Source organism: Dendropsophus ebraccatus, chromosome 13, assembly GCF_027789765.1.
Source record: "Dendropsophus ebraccatus isolate aDenEbr1 chromosome 13, aDenEbr1.pat, whole genome shotgun sequence".
NCBI classification, from domain to species: Eukaryota; Metazoa; Chordata; class Amphibia; order Anura; family Hylidae; genus Dendropsophus; species Dendropsophus ebraccatus.
Window position 1 is genome coordinate 71,009,630 of NC_091466.1, and position 15,092 is coordinate 71,024,721.

The 15,092-nt window shown below is 44.4% G+C and overlaps 1 protein-coding gene across 1 annotated transcript; it reads right to left on the reverse strand.

Moving 5' to 3' along the window:
• Positions 1 to 1,428: 1,428 nt before the first annotated feature.
• LRR1 (leucine rich repeat protein 1) lies at positions 1,429 to 15,067 on the reverse strand. Its single transcript, XM_069950487.1, has 5 exons — positions 15,041 to 15,067; positions 13,220 to 13,604; positions 9,861 to 9,959; positions 7,680 to 8,407; positions 1,429 to 2,288 (listed from the first exon to the last, which is right to left on the reverse strand). Exons 2-5 carry the CDS (start codon positions 13,397 to 13,399, stop codon positions 2,033 to 2,035), a joined length of 1,263 nt encoding a protein of 420 aa, XP_069806588.1. The 5' UTR covers positions 13,400 to 13,604; positions 15,041 to 15,067; the 3' UTR covers positions 1,429 to 2,032.
• Positions 15,068 to 15,092: the final 25 nt, after the last annotated feature.

Sequence of the window (15,092 nt, forward strand, 5' to 3'; positions counted from 1 at the left end):
GAGGATTCCCGTTGTCTGCATGTCCTGCTCAGCCAGTGATTGGCTGAGCGGGACATCCAGCTGGGAATCACTGAAGCAAGCCGGGAGCGTGGAGCACGTGATGTATGCTCCAGCTGGCGGGGGGTTAACTTACATACTGGCAGCAGGAGGTCAATTCGCTGCTAGTATGAATTCTCATAGGAAAGAATTGCCAATGGATTCACAGCGTAAAATCTGCTGCGGATCCGGTGTGTGTGAAGGCACCCTAAAGGAGAATTCTTACCATTGACCACTATTAGAATATGCTAGAACATCTAGAACATTCTGATTTGTGGTTGTGGTTCAATCTTTAAGACCAGTGATGGCCTTAATGTTTTTCTGAACCCTCAACATGAATGTTCAGCTCACGAATGTTTATATATTCTGAATGGATAGAGGAGCGGTGAACTGCTGCCTGTCCCGATGATGGCTTCTGTCCTTAAAGAGAATGAATAGAGCCGTGCGCGCTGCAGAAATGAGTCCGGCTCCATTCATTCTCTATGGACGCCAGACCTCTCCCCACAGCGCACGCGCCGGCTTCTGACCGGGATATCTCCGTCCCGGGAGTGGGACTCGGCCAGATGAGGTCAGTATAAGGGGATCTAGCTGGGGGTCGGGAGCCTGTCACCCCGGCACGGGGGGGTGACAGGTCTCTTTTAAGGCTGAAAGCATCAGACAGTTGACATTAAACATGCCCAATCCTTTTCGTCTGTGACATCACCTGTTGGGAGGTCCCCAATGATATCGCCACCTTTATTATACTGCATCACTTTCAATAGAGGGGAATCCTTTGCTCACATCAAAGGTCTGTTTGAGCAAACTTAAGCAGTTTCTTTAAATCGCTTGTACTATTGATTTCTGAAAAGTGACATTTAAATGACAGTCACACTTTAAAGCGGTCAGTTAGTTAAAGTTTTGCTTTCTGATGTCATTTTCTAGTTACTTCCAATATGAATAAACTTCACAGTTCTACAGATGAATAGACAAGGGGAGGGAGGGCATTGTTTTACACGAGCCACAGTTCATTTTTTTGGCAAAATTCTTCTCTCCTCCCCTGTATAAGAGATACTGACAGCTGCTGCTAGTGCTGCCATCTGGCATAGAGCTGCTTTTTCTTGTTGCCAGAGGAACTATACGCCCTGAACCAGCCAGACTTGGACGGTTTTAGTAGTTAGTTACACAATAGGTGAATAAGGAGAAAGAGATAGAGTTTCAGGGTGTTTCCTCTGAATGTTGAGCAGCACATATGAAAGGACTTTTCAGTAATACATCTGTATGTCCTGAGGGCATACAAGGAACAATAAGTGTATCCTCACCTATAGGATACAATAGCAAGACACTGAGGTTCAATAAATAAAAGCTGAATTTATTAAAATTAACTTAAAATATATTTGTACATACACATGTCCAGGAAACATGGTATGTTACTTTAGCTTCGGCTGTCAAAGCATGATGGGAGTTGTAGTTTTGCAACAGCTGGAAAGCCAAGGTTCCCTGCCTCTGCTGTATAGGGAGGGAGGTAGCATCAGAATTGTTGGCAAAAGGTAATATACCTCTTATACACATCTAAGGCCACCAGATCAAACACTCATACACAATCTTTACATGGTGGATAAACTGCAGTAAATGAAGCACTTGCACTGAATCTTGGTACCCATCTGTGTGGCCATAGACCGTGATACATTCACTTTACTGGAGTATCACATGACCATTTCATGTAACATATTGCAAACCCAAATACATCCCATAAGGCACTAGTTGGCACCTACAACCCCCTGAGAATGTCATGCAGCAGTCATGCTGGGATCTATAGTACCACACCAGCTGGACAGCCAAGGGTTACATGCCACTGCTGTAAATAAATACGGTTGTGTGTGGTGCAGCTAGTATGAGTTCTGCATGACTACTATGGCAGCTTGTATATTCATTATGAATCAGATACACAGCCAAGTCCTCAGGAAGAGAGATCTGATCGCTCGGGGAGCAGATTGTGATGGGAGGCCGGGGCCGCACTTCACACTCTGGTGCTCTGCAGGTATTTATCCAGGAACATGGAATAGCAGGTGAGAGAGCAGAAGTAACAGATGATGGGGGCCTCTGTCCCCCCCATGGAGTCCACCAGGACCACAGTCTGAGACACCTGGTGCAGGTTCATTTCCACAATCGTCTGGATAAAGGAAGACAAGCAGGGACCGCCGCAGTCACAGGTTTTAGCCGCTGACAGATCTTGGCAGAGGTGCTGGGGGATCACGTGTGGTCCGTATGGGATTCTGGGGAGAAATAATAAAGCTGTAAGTAATGAAGTTAAGGTGATTCGTCACATGTCTGAGGATGATCGGGATGACCATTTCCTGGCGATGACTCCTTCCAAACAATAACCTAGTATATGTGGCCGACTCGCAAGTATGATTACTCCACCTCCACCACAGGGATATCATACTGGAGCACAGCGATAGTCGACCACACGGTGGACGAGATCTTACGAGACTTTCACACTGCAGCAAAATACTTACCTTCCTCCTTCTATTGGAAAATGAGTTATAAAATTACCCATAGAGCCTGTTTCCCCTCATTGGAAACATGACAGACCACTCCTGCCTCAAGTGCAAGGCCCCACATGCTGATCTCCTTCATTGTTTATGGGGTGCACATCTATAAAGGCTTTTTGAAGGTGGTTGTCACCACCCATCATGGACTTTCCTGCTGCCTCACCCCCCTTTGGTGAATATTCAGCATTCCCACAGAAGAACCCCCTATACGATTAGCCACCGACAAACCATTGCTATTTTACTTCTCTGTTGCATCAAGGAAATCCATTCCCCATTGCTGGATAGAACCCTCTCCAACAAGATGGCTCCTACTAGAAAAGCCTCTATCCAGTCCATAGGAAAGATATGGAGGCTTCTCTACTCCCATGGTCTAAATTCCTCCCTCTCATCCCTCTGCGTGTGAGAGAAAGACTGAAGCAATGCTTCTGCAATACAATGTGGTATTTAGAACAGAATGTTAGTGGCAGGGACCTGTTTGATTATGATTTACATCAAATCTGCTGACCTCATCCCCTCCCCTGGGATATTATTCCTCTTCTTTCCTCCCCGGGTACCCAAAACGACTGTGACCCTCTCCCAAGTTATCATGTTGAATGGTCCATTATAATATGCAGAAGAGCGGCCTCATTAGGGGAAAATCCCACCCCGACCTATTCACACCTGCACATAATACAAGGAAGAGAAAATAATAGGCTATACAAAATTCTCAGCTTTTACAAGCAGAAGTTATGTAGGTCACCTACAAGCTGTGGAACCAGAAAAAAAAAAAGAGGTCAAGGAAATTTTTAAAGGGAACCTGTCATCCCTGGCAGCACCCCCAAACCCATCCCTGGATAGGGCCCTGCATAGATACCTGCTTCTGCGTGTCCCACCGCAGAGATCTGGCTATCGTATGTATGCAGGGCCCTGTACAGGGGTGGGGTGGGTTTGGGGAGGCTGCCGGGGGTGACAGGTTCCCTTTAAAGCGTATATTTCACATGTTTAGATTGTGCTCAGATTCCAAATGATCAGTATAAAAAGTCAAGAGGGCAATGTGCTCCTCTCCCTGCTCTGGGTCTATGACACCTGGACAGCCCCATCAACATATCAGTCCCTCATCAGTCCATCCAGGTCACGTGACACAAAGTGAAGCAGTAACCCAGATGGCAAACAATTAAAGCTAATGACTTGTCTCTATGACAGTTAGCCTTAGATTTTTACCGGAGTACCGGATTCAATTTTATTTCTTTTAAACCAAATGGTGGCAGAAAGTTATATTGATTTGCAATTTACTTTTATTTAAAAATGTCCAGCCTTCCAGTACTTATCAGCTGCTGTATGTCCTGCAAGAAGTGGTGTATTCTTTCCAGTCTTACACAGTGCTCTCTGCTGCCGCCTCTGTCCATGTCAGGAACTGTCCAGAGCAGGAGAGGTTTTCTATGGGGATTTGCTCCTGACATGGACAGAGGTGGCAGCAGAGAGCACTGTCAGACTGGAAAGAATACACCATTACATCATTTTTGCCCTTTACGACTTTTTTCCATGGCTTTCAATGGGTGACGTATTGGAAACGTATGCACCAAAATGTCCAATCAGTACAACAACTATATGGCAAAAACACGATGTGAGTAATGTCTGAATGAAGAGGAGATTAGAATGCTAAAGCCCAGAGGTAACAAAGACACACGCTTTTCATTTCCCTCTGGATGAACGCCATGAGACGATTGATCCCTCAGAGGCAGGAGGCCAAATACTGATGTAAAAGTCTCCAAGTAAACAAGCGATGAATAACCGACACGCGACATAAGTATTATCCTGATGGCAGCAGAGAACATCAATTGTGTCGCAACGTGCAAGACACGCCAAACTGTCCGAAGAGCTGCGAAGAGCTGAACGTGTACAAGTCACATCACAGAACATCAATCGTCTAACAAAGTGACGGTGATGGATCAATAGGGGGCAAAAAAAAAAAAAAAAAAAAAACACAGCCTGGAAGATGAAAACACTGGTCCCTTGGGTGGGCATGCGTGTGTTCTGAAGAGGGGGGGGGGGGGGGGCAAGCCTACTTCCTGAATTTCCCCATTCCGCCCCCTGCCTTGGAAAGTATACACTAGTGACACCGGCCCCCCCCCCCCCCCCCCACCTTGAAAGATATACACCCGTCACCCCCCACCCCCCCTGCCTTGGAAGATATACATCCGTCAACCCACCCCCCCCACCGCCTTGGAAGATATACACCAGTCACTCCCCCCCTGCCTTGGAATATATACATCCGTCACACACACACCCCACACCCCCGCCTTGGGAGATATACACCCATCAACCCCCCCCCTGGCTTGCAAGATATACTTCTAAGACAGGAATAAGTAACCTTGGCTCTCCAGCTGTTTAAAAACTACAACTCCCATCATGCATGGTCAGCCAAAGCTTAGCTGTCCAGGCATGATGTTGTAGTGCATAAGCTGGAGAGCCAAGGTTCCCTACCCCTGTTCTAAGGTGTGGACGTGACTATACAGATGCCCCGCTCAGTATGGGAGCTGCACAGTCACTGCGGAGCCTTCCCTTCCTCTTTAGTTCTGCAATGAATAGGGAATACCACGAGATGACAGAAAATCAATCACCCGGGAACCTATGAATGAAAGTTCTGGCTCCTTCTCAGTGCGTCACAGATCATCTATATGTAATGCTGGGTTCCTTTTTAAGTGTGTTGTCTGCCCTCAGGGCTATAAGGAGCCCAAATCACATATAAACTATACAACCAGTAATGGACCAGGAATGGGATTCTTCATGTTAGAGGTTTTACAGTACAAAGCACATTTACTGATTTAAAGGGGTATTCCTGTACATTTTATAAACTGCTGCCCTACTGTGCAACATAATAAACATCTCATCCTTAAAAAGGTTGTCCAGCGAAAAGCTTTTTCTTTCAAATCAACTGGTGTCAGAAAGTTATATAGATTTGTAATTTACTTCTATTAAAAAAATCTCAAGTCTTCCCATACTTATCAGCTGCTGTATGTCATGCAGGAAATGTTTTATTTTCAGGAGCTGCCACTTGGCTGGGTCCTTCCCGGAGGGATATCTGGCTAGTCCTGTGTTTTGAGACTCTTCAATGAGGCTCCACGGACTCCTCTTTTGCATACTCATGTTTCCCAGGGGGCAATGCACCTAGGACTTCACTGCATTGAGCGCTTTCATTAGCAGCCGGCAGTGTTGTCATTTGGCTGTTCTCCCTGAGTTCAGCAATCTGTTTCTCTTATTTTCAGTCTGACACAGTGCTCTCTGCTGACATCTCTGGCCGAGACAGGAACTGTCCAGAGCAGGAGAGGTTTTCTATGGGGATTCATACAAAACCAAGACAGGTCCTGTCTCGGCCAGAGATGGCAGCAGAGAGCACTGTGTCAAGACTGAAAAAACAACATTTCCTGCAGGACATACAGCAGCTAATAAGTATGGGAAGACTTGAGATTTTTTAAATAGAAGTAAATCACAAATCTATATAACTTTCTGAGATCACTTGATTTGAAAGAAAAATATTTTCGCTGGAGTACCCCTTTAACTCACTGCGCACACCCAGAGCCTTTCACTGTTTCAGTAGTGACAGCTCGCTCAGCCACTCACTGACTGATGGGACAGCACAGTGGCCTGTGATTGGCTGTGCAGGCTGTTACTGCTGAGTCAAGTCTGTCCCCAATTGTCAGTGGTCAGCAGGGCTACCTGGTTACACCGCAGGAGCGTGGTGAAGTAAGAACTAAGAAAGATTTTTAAGGGGGCAGCTTCACAGTGCCCCTTTAAGAGCTCTCCAACCTCTGCTGGACTAGAAGCCACTGAGAAGGCTACTGATAGAACATAAACATATTTTTTTGGAATATAATTTCTGAACAAACAAAAATGAATGGTCTTTGCAGGCCGACCCACAGGATGAGCCATCAATGTGTGATCGGAGTGGATGCAAGTACCTGCCCCCTGGTGGTGGGGCAGGGTATTGCAGCTCAGCTTCTACTGAATGCAATTACAGAATTTTATGTAACAATGTGAGCAACATCTCTAGGAATTAGAGATGAGAACTTACTGTAAATCCAGGTTTGCGCAAACCCAAACAGAGTCAGAGTTGGTACATTTCTACCAACTCCAGCCAAAACAAGCCTGTCCTGTGTGATCGGACTCCATTCTATTATAGCCAGCGAAAAGTTTTCAGCAGTTTGCTCTCTGTGTTATTTGACCAGATGGGCTGGCCTTCACTGAACACATACACACAGACACACAATAAGCCTTGGCCCCCATGACCTTCCGTTGTCCCTCATTGCAGCACTTCTAGTAGGTACTAACATTACATACCAGGAACACCCACAAGACACAATTTGATCAATGCTACTGTATCTACTCGAATTCTAAAGCTAGAAGAAGTGTAGATTTGATGTCTAATGTCTTCCAAGCAATGGAATAGATAGCCTATATTCAGGAAGGTATTAAAGCGGTTGTCCAGCAAAAAAATTTTTCTTTCAAATCAACCGGTGTCAGAAAGTTATATAGATTTGTAATTTACTTCTATTAAAAATTCTCAAGTCTTCCAGCACCTATCAGCTGCTGTTTGTCATGCAGGAAATGTTTTATTTTCAGTCTGACACAGCGCTCTCTGCTGACATCTCTGGCTGAGACACGAACTGTCCAGAGCAGGAGAGGTTTTCTATGGGGATTCATAGAAAACCAAGACAGAGTTCCTGTCTCAGCCAGAGATGACAGCAGAGAGCACTGTGTCAGACTGAAAATAAAACATTTCCTGCATGACATACAGAAGCTGATAAGTATGGGAAGACTGGAGATTTTTTGATAGAAGTAAATTAAAAATCTATATAACTTTCTGACACCAGTCGATATGAAAGAAAAAGATTTTCACTGGATAACCCCTTTAACAAGTAATACTGGGGCTGGGCGATATGGCCAAAGTATCTGAAGAAGAAGGCTCTTCAAATACTATTTAAATGGTGTTTGAGGCAGCAACTGTATTGTTTGAATCTGTAACAGTGCCCCCATATGGTAGAAAAGCCCCCTCTGTGCGACCATATAAGCAGTACATTAGAGAAGAAGAAGAAAAATAAATAAATTGTGAGCCCCTCCTAAGTTATACTCTACCTGTAACTAAGAGTCACCCTTGAAGCACTTTCAAGTAATGTAAGTGGGATCTTCAGCTGGATGTCAGGGACCATTGGATTCGCTTTCGTAAATGGATTATCGAACATATCCAGCTTTTCCAGTACTAACGTCTTGAAGCTGTTTGGAAGATACGGAAGTTTATTTTTGGTGGCAGAAAGGAAGCGCAGTTTACTCAGTCTGCCAATGGCAAATGGCAACCGCACCAGCTCATTGCCGTCCAGCTTAAGATTGACAAGTTCTCTCAAATTGCAGAACTGGAAAGGAAGAGCCTTTAGTTTGTTTTCGCTCAAGTCCAAAGACTTCAGAGAGTATTTCAAGGAGGAATTACACAGCTCGACCTCGAATGTCTCCAGAAAGTTACTGTGCAGGACCAGCTCCTGCAGGCACACCAGGTCACCGATGGTCTTTGGCAGCTTCTTGATGTGGTTGTTGCTGAGGTCGAGTCTCTGAAGTTTCTTTAGGCACAGCATCCGCATGTCCACCCGAGCCAGCTTACAGAAGGACACCTGAAGATGCTCCAGGGAATAGGGGAAGCTCTTGGTGAGAGGATAGTCTTTCTTGCAAGTAATAATCATTCTGGCTTTAGGTTTTTCTATTTCAGAGGTCTTGGCGGGTGTCAGGCGTGACAGCGGTACAGGGCTGGCATCTGTGCCCTTGTGTGCTAAACCCACTGCAGAAACAAAGTTCTTCAGGTTGCAGACATCGGCCTGAAACAAAGAAAAGTGAGGAAAAATAGTCAAGAAAATTTTTAATTTTGATTGCATAATAAAGAGTTGTGTTTTCCTGTCCAGATCCAGTGTCACCTCACTCTATGGCTGGTGCCCAGTATTGCAGTTTAGTCTCAGCTGCTACTGCTCTTGATAGGCCAGTGTTCCCAAACCTGTTTCAAAACTATCACCCCGCTAAAACATTATTTTTCAAATGTTGCTGTCCAAGAGATTAAAGGAAACTCTGGCCAAAATGTATTTTTTAATATGTTATTACATAAGGAAAGTTAGACAAATTCCTAATATACACTTATTATGGGAAATGCACATATACTGCTTTTTTCCTCAATTTCTCTAAAGAACCGTGACGTCACGAATCAGGGCAGAGCTGGGTGTAATTCCTATGAAGCATCCAGCAGGGGGCACAGTATATGGAGAAATTACATTGTAATTTTGGCATGGGTTGCAGTCAACCATAGCAGTTTGTGCACTCACCGGGTGTCAGGAAGAGGCTCCCTGGCACCCATCCATCCCGCACCGGATCCGCTAGCCCCCAAAGGACTCCCCACATCTCTCCATCCCTCCCCTAGCCCCCCTCCAGCACCCATCCACTCTGCCGGCCGCCCTCCCTGCTCTCTCTCCCGCTGTAGTCAAGAACTTTCCAGCTAGAAAGAGCGCCCCCTCCCCTCCTACTCAATCCTGTGTGTAGTGGGGAGGGCGCTGCTATACCGTGGTCCCCGCTGTCTCTCCACTGGACGCTTCATAGGAATTACACCCAGCTCTACCCTGATCCGTGACGTCAGGTTTTCTTTAGAGAAATTGAAGTCTGCATGATCTACTAAATTAAGGAAAAAAGCAGTATATGTGCATTTCCCATAATAAGTTTATATTAGGAATTTGTCTAACTTTCCTTATGTAATAAGAAATAAAAAAAATACTTTTGGATGAACTTCTCCTTTAACAATTCGGTCTCCTTCCCACAGTTCTCAGCTGCTGCTTTCTGCCAAAGACACAAAACACAGAGCTTTTCTTTCCCTATCTGCAACTTTGTAATGTCGGTAGGATTGATCACCGAGTTCATCACTTGACCTTAGATTAACCCTCCCAACATTACAAAAAGCTACAAAGTTGCAGATAAAGCCAGCCAGGGACTTGTTTAAAACCACCAACTTGGAAGGTGAGGGGGAGATGGAGAGAAAAGCTCACACACAGATTTTTTGTGTCTTTAGCAGAAAGCAGCAGCTCAGAAATGGGGGAAGGAGACTGAATAGATGTCAAGTATGGAATGAATTGATAGTCCCATCATGGGCAGCATGATGAGAAGTTATGTTTGAATTGAATACCTCCTTAATTGTGGTACAACCCCACAGCTAACAGCTGAATAAAATGAATGGAGAGAAAAAAAAAAATTAATATATATATATATTATATTAAATGAAAGCTGTTTTTATACCTTACTAAGACATATATCCACCGCTGGCTCTCTTAGTCGTATTGTGGCTTTTCCTTCATTTACAAACTTAGAAAACAAGTTCTCAATGTTCTCCTGCAGCTGTATGAGAGAGAAGATACAGGTAATATAGTGAGTATAACAATGTACTGTCAGACAATAAAGAGAAGTTACCATTTGAGGAGATATAATGCGAGTGTCACATTGTGCAACTGTTTACTAAGCTTGGGCTTTATTTTAGAGTCCATGGAAATGTTACTCAATAGATATTAGATTGTGCTTCATACTATTAACTATTTGATTGTGTATTGCTGATATTCACCAGGGTGGGAATCTGTCCGGGACCAAAAGAACTGTATATTGACCACATGCCGAGGGAGCTGGACATGTAAAACAAGCCTGATCACTCAGCAGTCCACTGCGTGCCCTCCACGGCGATCAGGACAACGGTCAGAAGTGATTACTCTACCAAAAACAGTTCCATGTCACACTGTAACCAAAGCTCCAGGCAAGCGGGATGTTGTTTTGCAGATTCTAGTGTACATACCCCACCTAGTGGTTGCATCCGGTATTGCATGTTTTTTTTTTTAACACAACAGAGAAGTATGGAACACTTCGATATTGTGACAAACCAGCGCGGTTTGTTGCACTTTTGAAAGTCATAATTTTTTCACAAATTTTCAGATTTTTCATTTTTATGTGGCGGGCCAACAGGATTTCTGCAATATTCCTGCTACTGTAATACACTGCCTATCTGCCCCTGCAAATATCCCTTTAAGGTAGGGTCACAAGTGATGTATTAAAAGAGTTGTCAAGGAATTAAAAAAACCTAACTGCCTTCTTCCATAAACAGCGCCACCCCTGTCCTCAGGTGTTGTGTGGTATTACAATTCAGCTTATTCACATTAATGGAACCGAGCTGCAAAAAAGAAAGTGTTACTGTCATTTCCCATAATGTGGAAAGTTACTGATTGTACCGGTTCTCAATTCTAAGACCCTAAGAGTGCCAATTCCACTAGGGGGGCTTGCTGGGACATTCGACTCATTTGCTCCATAGACTCTAAATGAAGCAAACACATTGCATTTGATTGACAGCCGGAGAGGGAAGCGCACTGAGGCACTCTTCCCCCTGCTGTATCTCACAGGTGAGACCCAGTGCAAACATTAACTTTTCGCATTATCATAATGCTTTATGCTGTGTTTATACAGAACAATTATTGTTCAAATTTTCGCAATAACGATGGCAATCTCCAGGTCATTTTTTTGTCATTTTTGGCACCTTTTGGTTTTACCTGACTCCACGGGTCCTTGCACAAGGAGCCCGGTTTAGACCTGTTGAGAAGACTGCTGCTACCCCAATCCCTGGGAGGTGTGTTGGACACACCATGACATGTGCTGTTGGGTGTTGTGGCTCTGCTTCCACAACCCCAAAAGGTGAGCAGTGATTTTTTACATGTGTTAGACCATTATTTCAATCCAGAGGTACTACTCTATGAGGCGCTCTGCCTTTCTTTTTGTTCTTTGTTTCTGCTTCGTGGAAACAGTCTTTCAAAGATTCACCCTATGTAAGAGATGGGCTTAAGCGATCTTAAAAACAATCGCAACAACGATTTTTTTTACTAATTTTCTAACGATTTTTCTAGCAATTTATTCGTCTAAAGGCTGATTGTTATAAAAACCAAATCGTTGCTTCAAAAACGTTAAACGATTGAATTATTGCTTCGTGTAAACGCAGCATTAGGGTCCACTCACTCATACAGGATCTGCAGCAGATCTGATGCTGTGTTCCATTATTTGGTTACATTGATATTCGCAGATCCTGTGCATGTGAATGGACCCTTAGGGTACAAACCCACTTGACGTATTTGCTGCGTGAATCAGTCTTAAAAATAAGCAAGCAAAACGCAGGTTGGCTTTATACGATTGTTCTGCATTAAAATACGCAATTGCGTATTTTTGAAGCGTGAAGCTTGTTGTTAGCAAAGCATCAGTTGTTGCGTATTTTAATGCAGAACAATCGTATAAAGCCAACCTGCGTTTTGCCTGCTTATTTTTAAGACTGATTCACGCAGCAAATACGTCAAGTGGGTTTGTACCCTTAGGGTACGTTCACACTTACCGGATCCGCAGCAGATTTCCTTTAAACAACTCAACACAGCATCAAATCTGCTGCGGATCCTGTAGGTGTGCAGCAGATTTGATGGTGCAGATTTGATGCTGTGTTGAGTTATTTAAATGAAATATGCTGCGGATCCTGGGCCGGTCCTGGGCGTCTGGAATCGATGTAATCACGCCCAGAGGGTCTGCTTTCAATCCACGTGACGCAGCGCTTGCGATCCAGGTCGGTGGCGCGCCGACGTCATTCACACGCAGTGCCGACGTCTTCCGGAGTCCGGGCATGCGCAGTATGGCGGAAATTTACATACAGCGCGGGAGTTCTTCTAAGTAAGATCACTGACTGATGGAGGGGGGCACGGAGGGTACAGGGGGATGTTTGGGAAACATGCTGGGTGATGTGCCAGCACGTTTCCTTATCTTTAGGTGGATTTTCGCTGTGATTGGTTCCCTTTAAAGTGTACTGGTCCTAGGGAGATGTCAAAAGTTTTGCTTTGGTCGGCGTTTGGATGTGGAGACCCAGCCCCCCGGTTTTTAGAATGAGCAGAGAGAAGCATGCAGCTGAGCCCTTCTCTCTACATACATTGCACTGAAGCCAAAGACAGGGAGAGAAGTGCTTAGCCTGGTGCTTCTCTCATTAGAACAGTGTGCGTCCGACTGATGAAAAATTTAGACTTTATAACCTCAACTGTAAAATGACAGACACCCTTAAAAAGGAACATGTCACCAATCTTCTAGATGAGATAGATAGATAGATAGATAATAGATAGGAGATAGAGAGATAGATAGATAGATAGGAGATAGATAGATAGATAGATAGATAGATAGATAGATAGATAGATAAGAGATAGATAGGAGATAGATAGGAGATAGATAGATAGATAGATAGATAGATAGATAGATAGATAGATAGATAGATAGGAGATAGAGAGATAGATAGATAGATAGGAGATAGATAGGAGATAGATAGGAGATAGATAGATAGATAGATAGATGGGTAGGAGATAGATAGATAGATAGATAGATAGATAGATAGATAGATAGATAGATAGATAGGAGATAGATAGGAGATAGATAGGAGATAGATAGATAGATAGGAGAAAGATAGATAGGTAGATAGGAGATAGATAGATAGATAGATACAACCCCCATCATACTGCTGCCAGGACAGCTGTAAGGGAGAGGACTAGCTGCTGCAGAACCTCTTCCATAACCCGTGTTGCTATGGTGATAGAGCAGGCACTCGCCTTGTATCTGGAGCCAGCCTTGTCTTTGATGGTGCAGATCATCAGGTAGATGGGTCCCCGCTGGCCTCTCTCCTCCTGCCTGCCCACAGACAGCACAGCCCGGGTGCCCCTCCCTCTATTCCTCATGCCGAAGGTCGGCAGCATCCGGTTGATCACCTCCACCTCACACTGCAGCTTCATGGCGCCGGTAAAGCCCCGTCTGCCTGTAATTCCTCCGGGATCATAGAGAGGGAGACTCCTGTGCACCGCTCTATCCCGTCGTGACAATGACAACTTTGTGTTCCCGCGCACCAGTTCTGTGACGTCATGGCGCCGCCCACTCCTCCGAGGTGATAGAGAGGACGGTGTAGACAGGCGCTTTCTCTCTCTCTCGTTATTGTTGGTGCTAATAACAATAAAAACTGCTGTAAACACGTGCTGCATAGTGTCACACTGCAGGAGGCAGCAGGGCATATAGCATCACAACTCTCCCCATAGGGACACTGCTCTTTTTCTTTATGTTGTTGTATTAGTTTGTTATAGTAAGGGCCCATTGGGGAGATTATGGCAAGGACCACCCCCACATGGGTGACAGGCCTCACCCCCACAGCCCTGATCTGACATCCATCCTGCCACATTGCAGTATAACTCCATTCACTTTCATATATATATATATATATATATATATATATATATATATATATATATATATATATATAGTATATATATGATTTTCAGTGTTAATTGCGATGTCTGCGGGACACCAATATAAATGAAACACATAAAAATTTGCTATTTAAAGGGGAACTCCAGTGGTAAAAGAATCCTTTCAAATCAAATCAGATCGGGTGATCGCTAGATCGCAGCCCATAGGATACAGCAGCGGTCTGCGGCTGCCTCCGCTCCTATTCCACAGAGTGGCTGCGGCATATCATTGCTGTATGAGTCGTTTGTCTTTCAACATGTTTGAAAGACAAACAACGCAAAGATCGGCCGACATGAACGATGTCAGCTGATTGTTGCTTTCTATTCTGCCGTTTAATCGTTCCGTGGAATAGGGCCTTAAGGCATGGTTCACACCACTGTCATGGTTTCTGGACTTATAATAGGGTTTATCAGGTTCCGCCGCTTTGACGATATCAGCACTATATAATACTCTACTGTTCTCCCTGTCTTATCTGATGCAAATTCTGATGAAAGCTTGACAGTAATGTGAACACAGCCTTGGGTCCCATTCACATACAGTGGCACAATGTGAATATATATATATATGGGGAGTTTTATCAAACTGGTGTAAAGTAGAGCTGGCTCAGTTGCCCTTAGCAACCAATCAGATTCCACCTCTCATTTTTCAAAGAGTCTGTGAGGAATGAAAGGTGGAATCTGATTGGTTGCTAGGGGCAACGGGGCCTGTTTTCCTTTACACCATGTTTAATAAATCTCCCCCATAGTCTAATAAAAATGTATATGTTCAGGAGACAGACTGTACAGTCACTAGAAGACCATATCTTTGGGTCTTTCTTCTCACATTCATTTTGGCGCTACGGCTGGTACTGCAACTTATGTGGAAGATAAAATACAAAGGAGGAGATTTATCAAACATGGTGTAAAGTGAAACTGGCTCAGTCGCCCCTAGCAACCAATCAGATTCCACCTTTCATTCCTCACGGACTCTTTGGAAAATGAAAGGTGGAATCTGATTGGTTGCTAGGGGCAACTGAGCCTGTTTCACTTTACACCATGTTTGATAAATCTGCCCCAAAGTTTTGTTCACATTTATTACGTTATTATTAAAGTTTCTGATATTTTGAATGCGGCCACTGCTGCCCATAAAAAAATTACAGCGGGAGACGCTTGGGTTTCCATGGCAGCCTGGCCGGCCGCGGTGCACGCT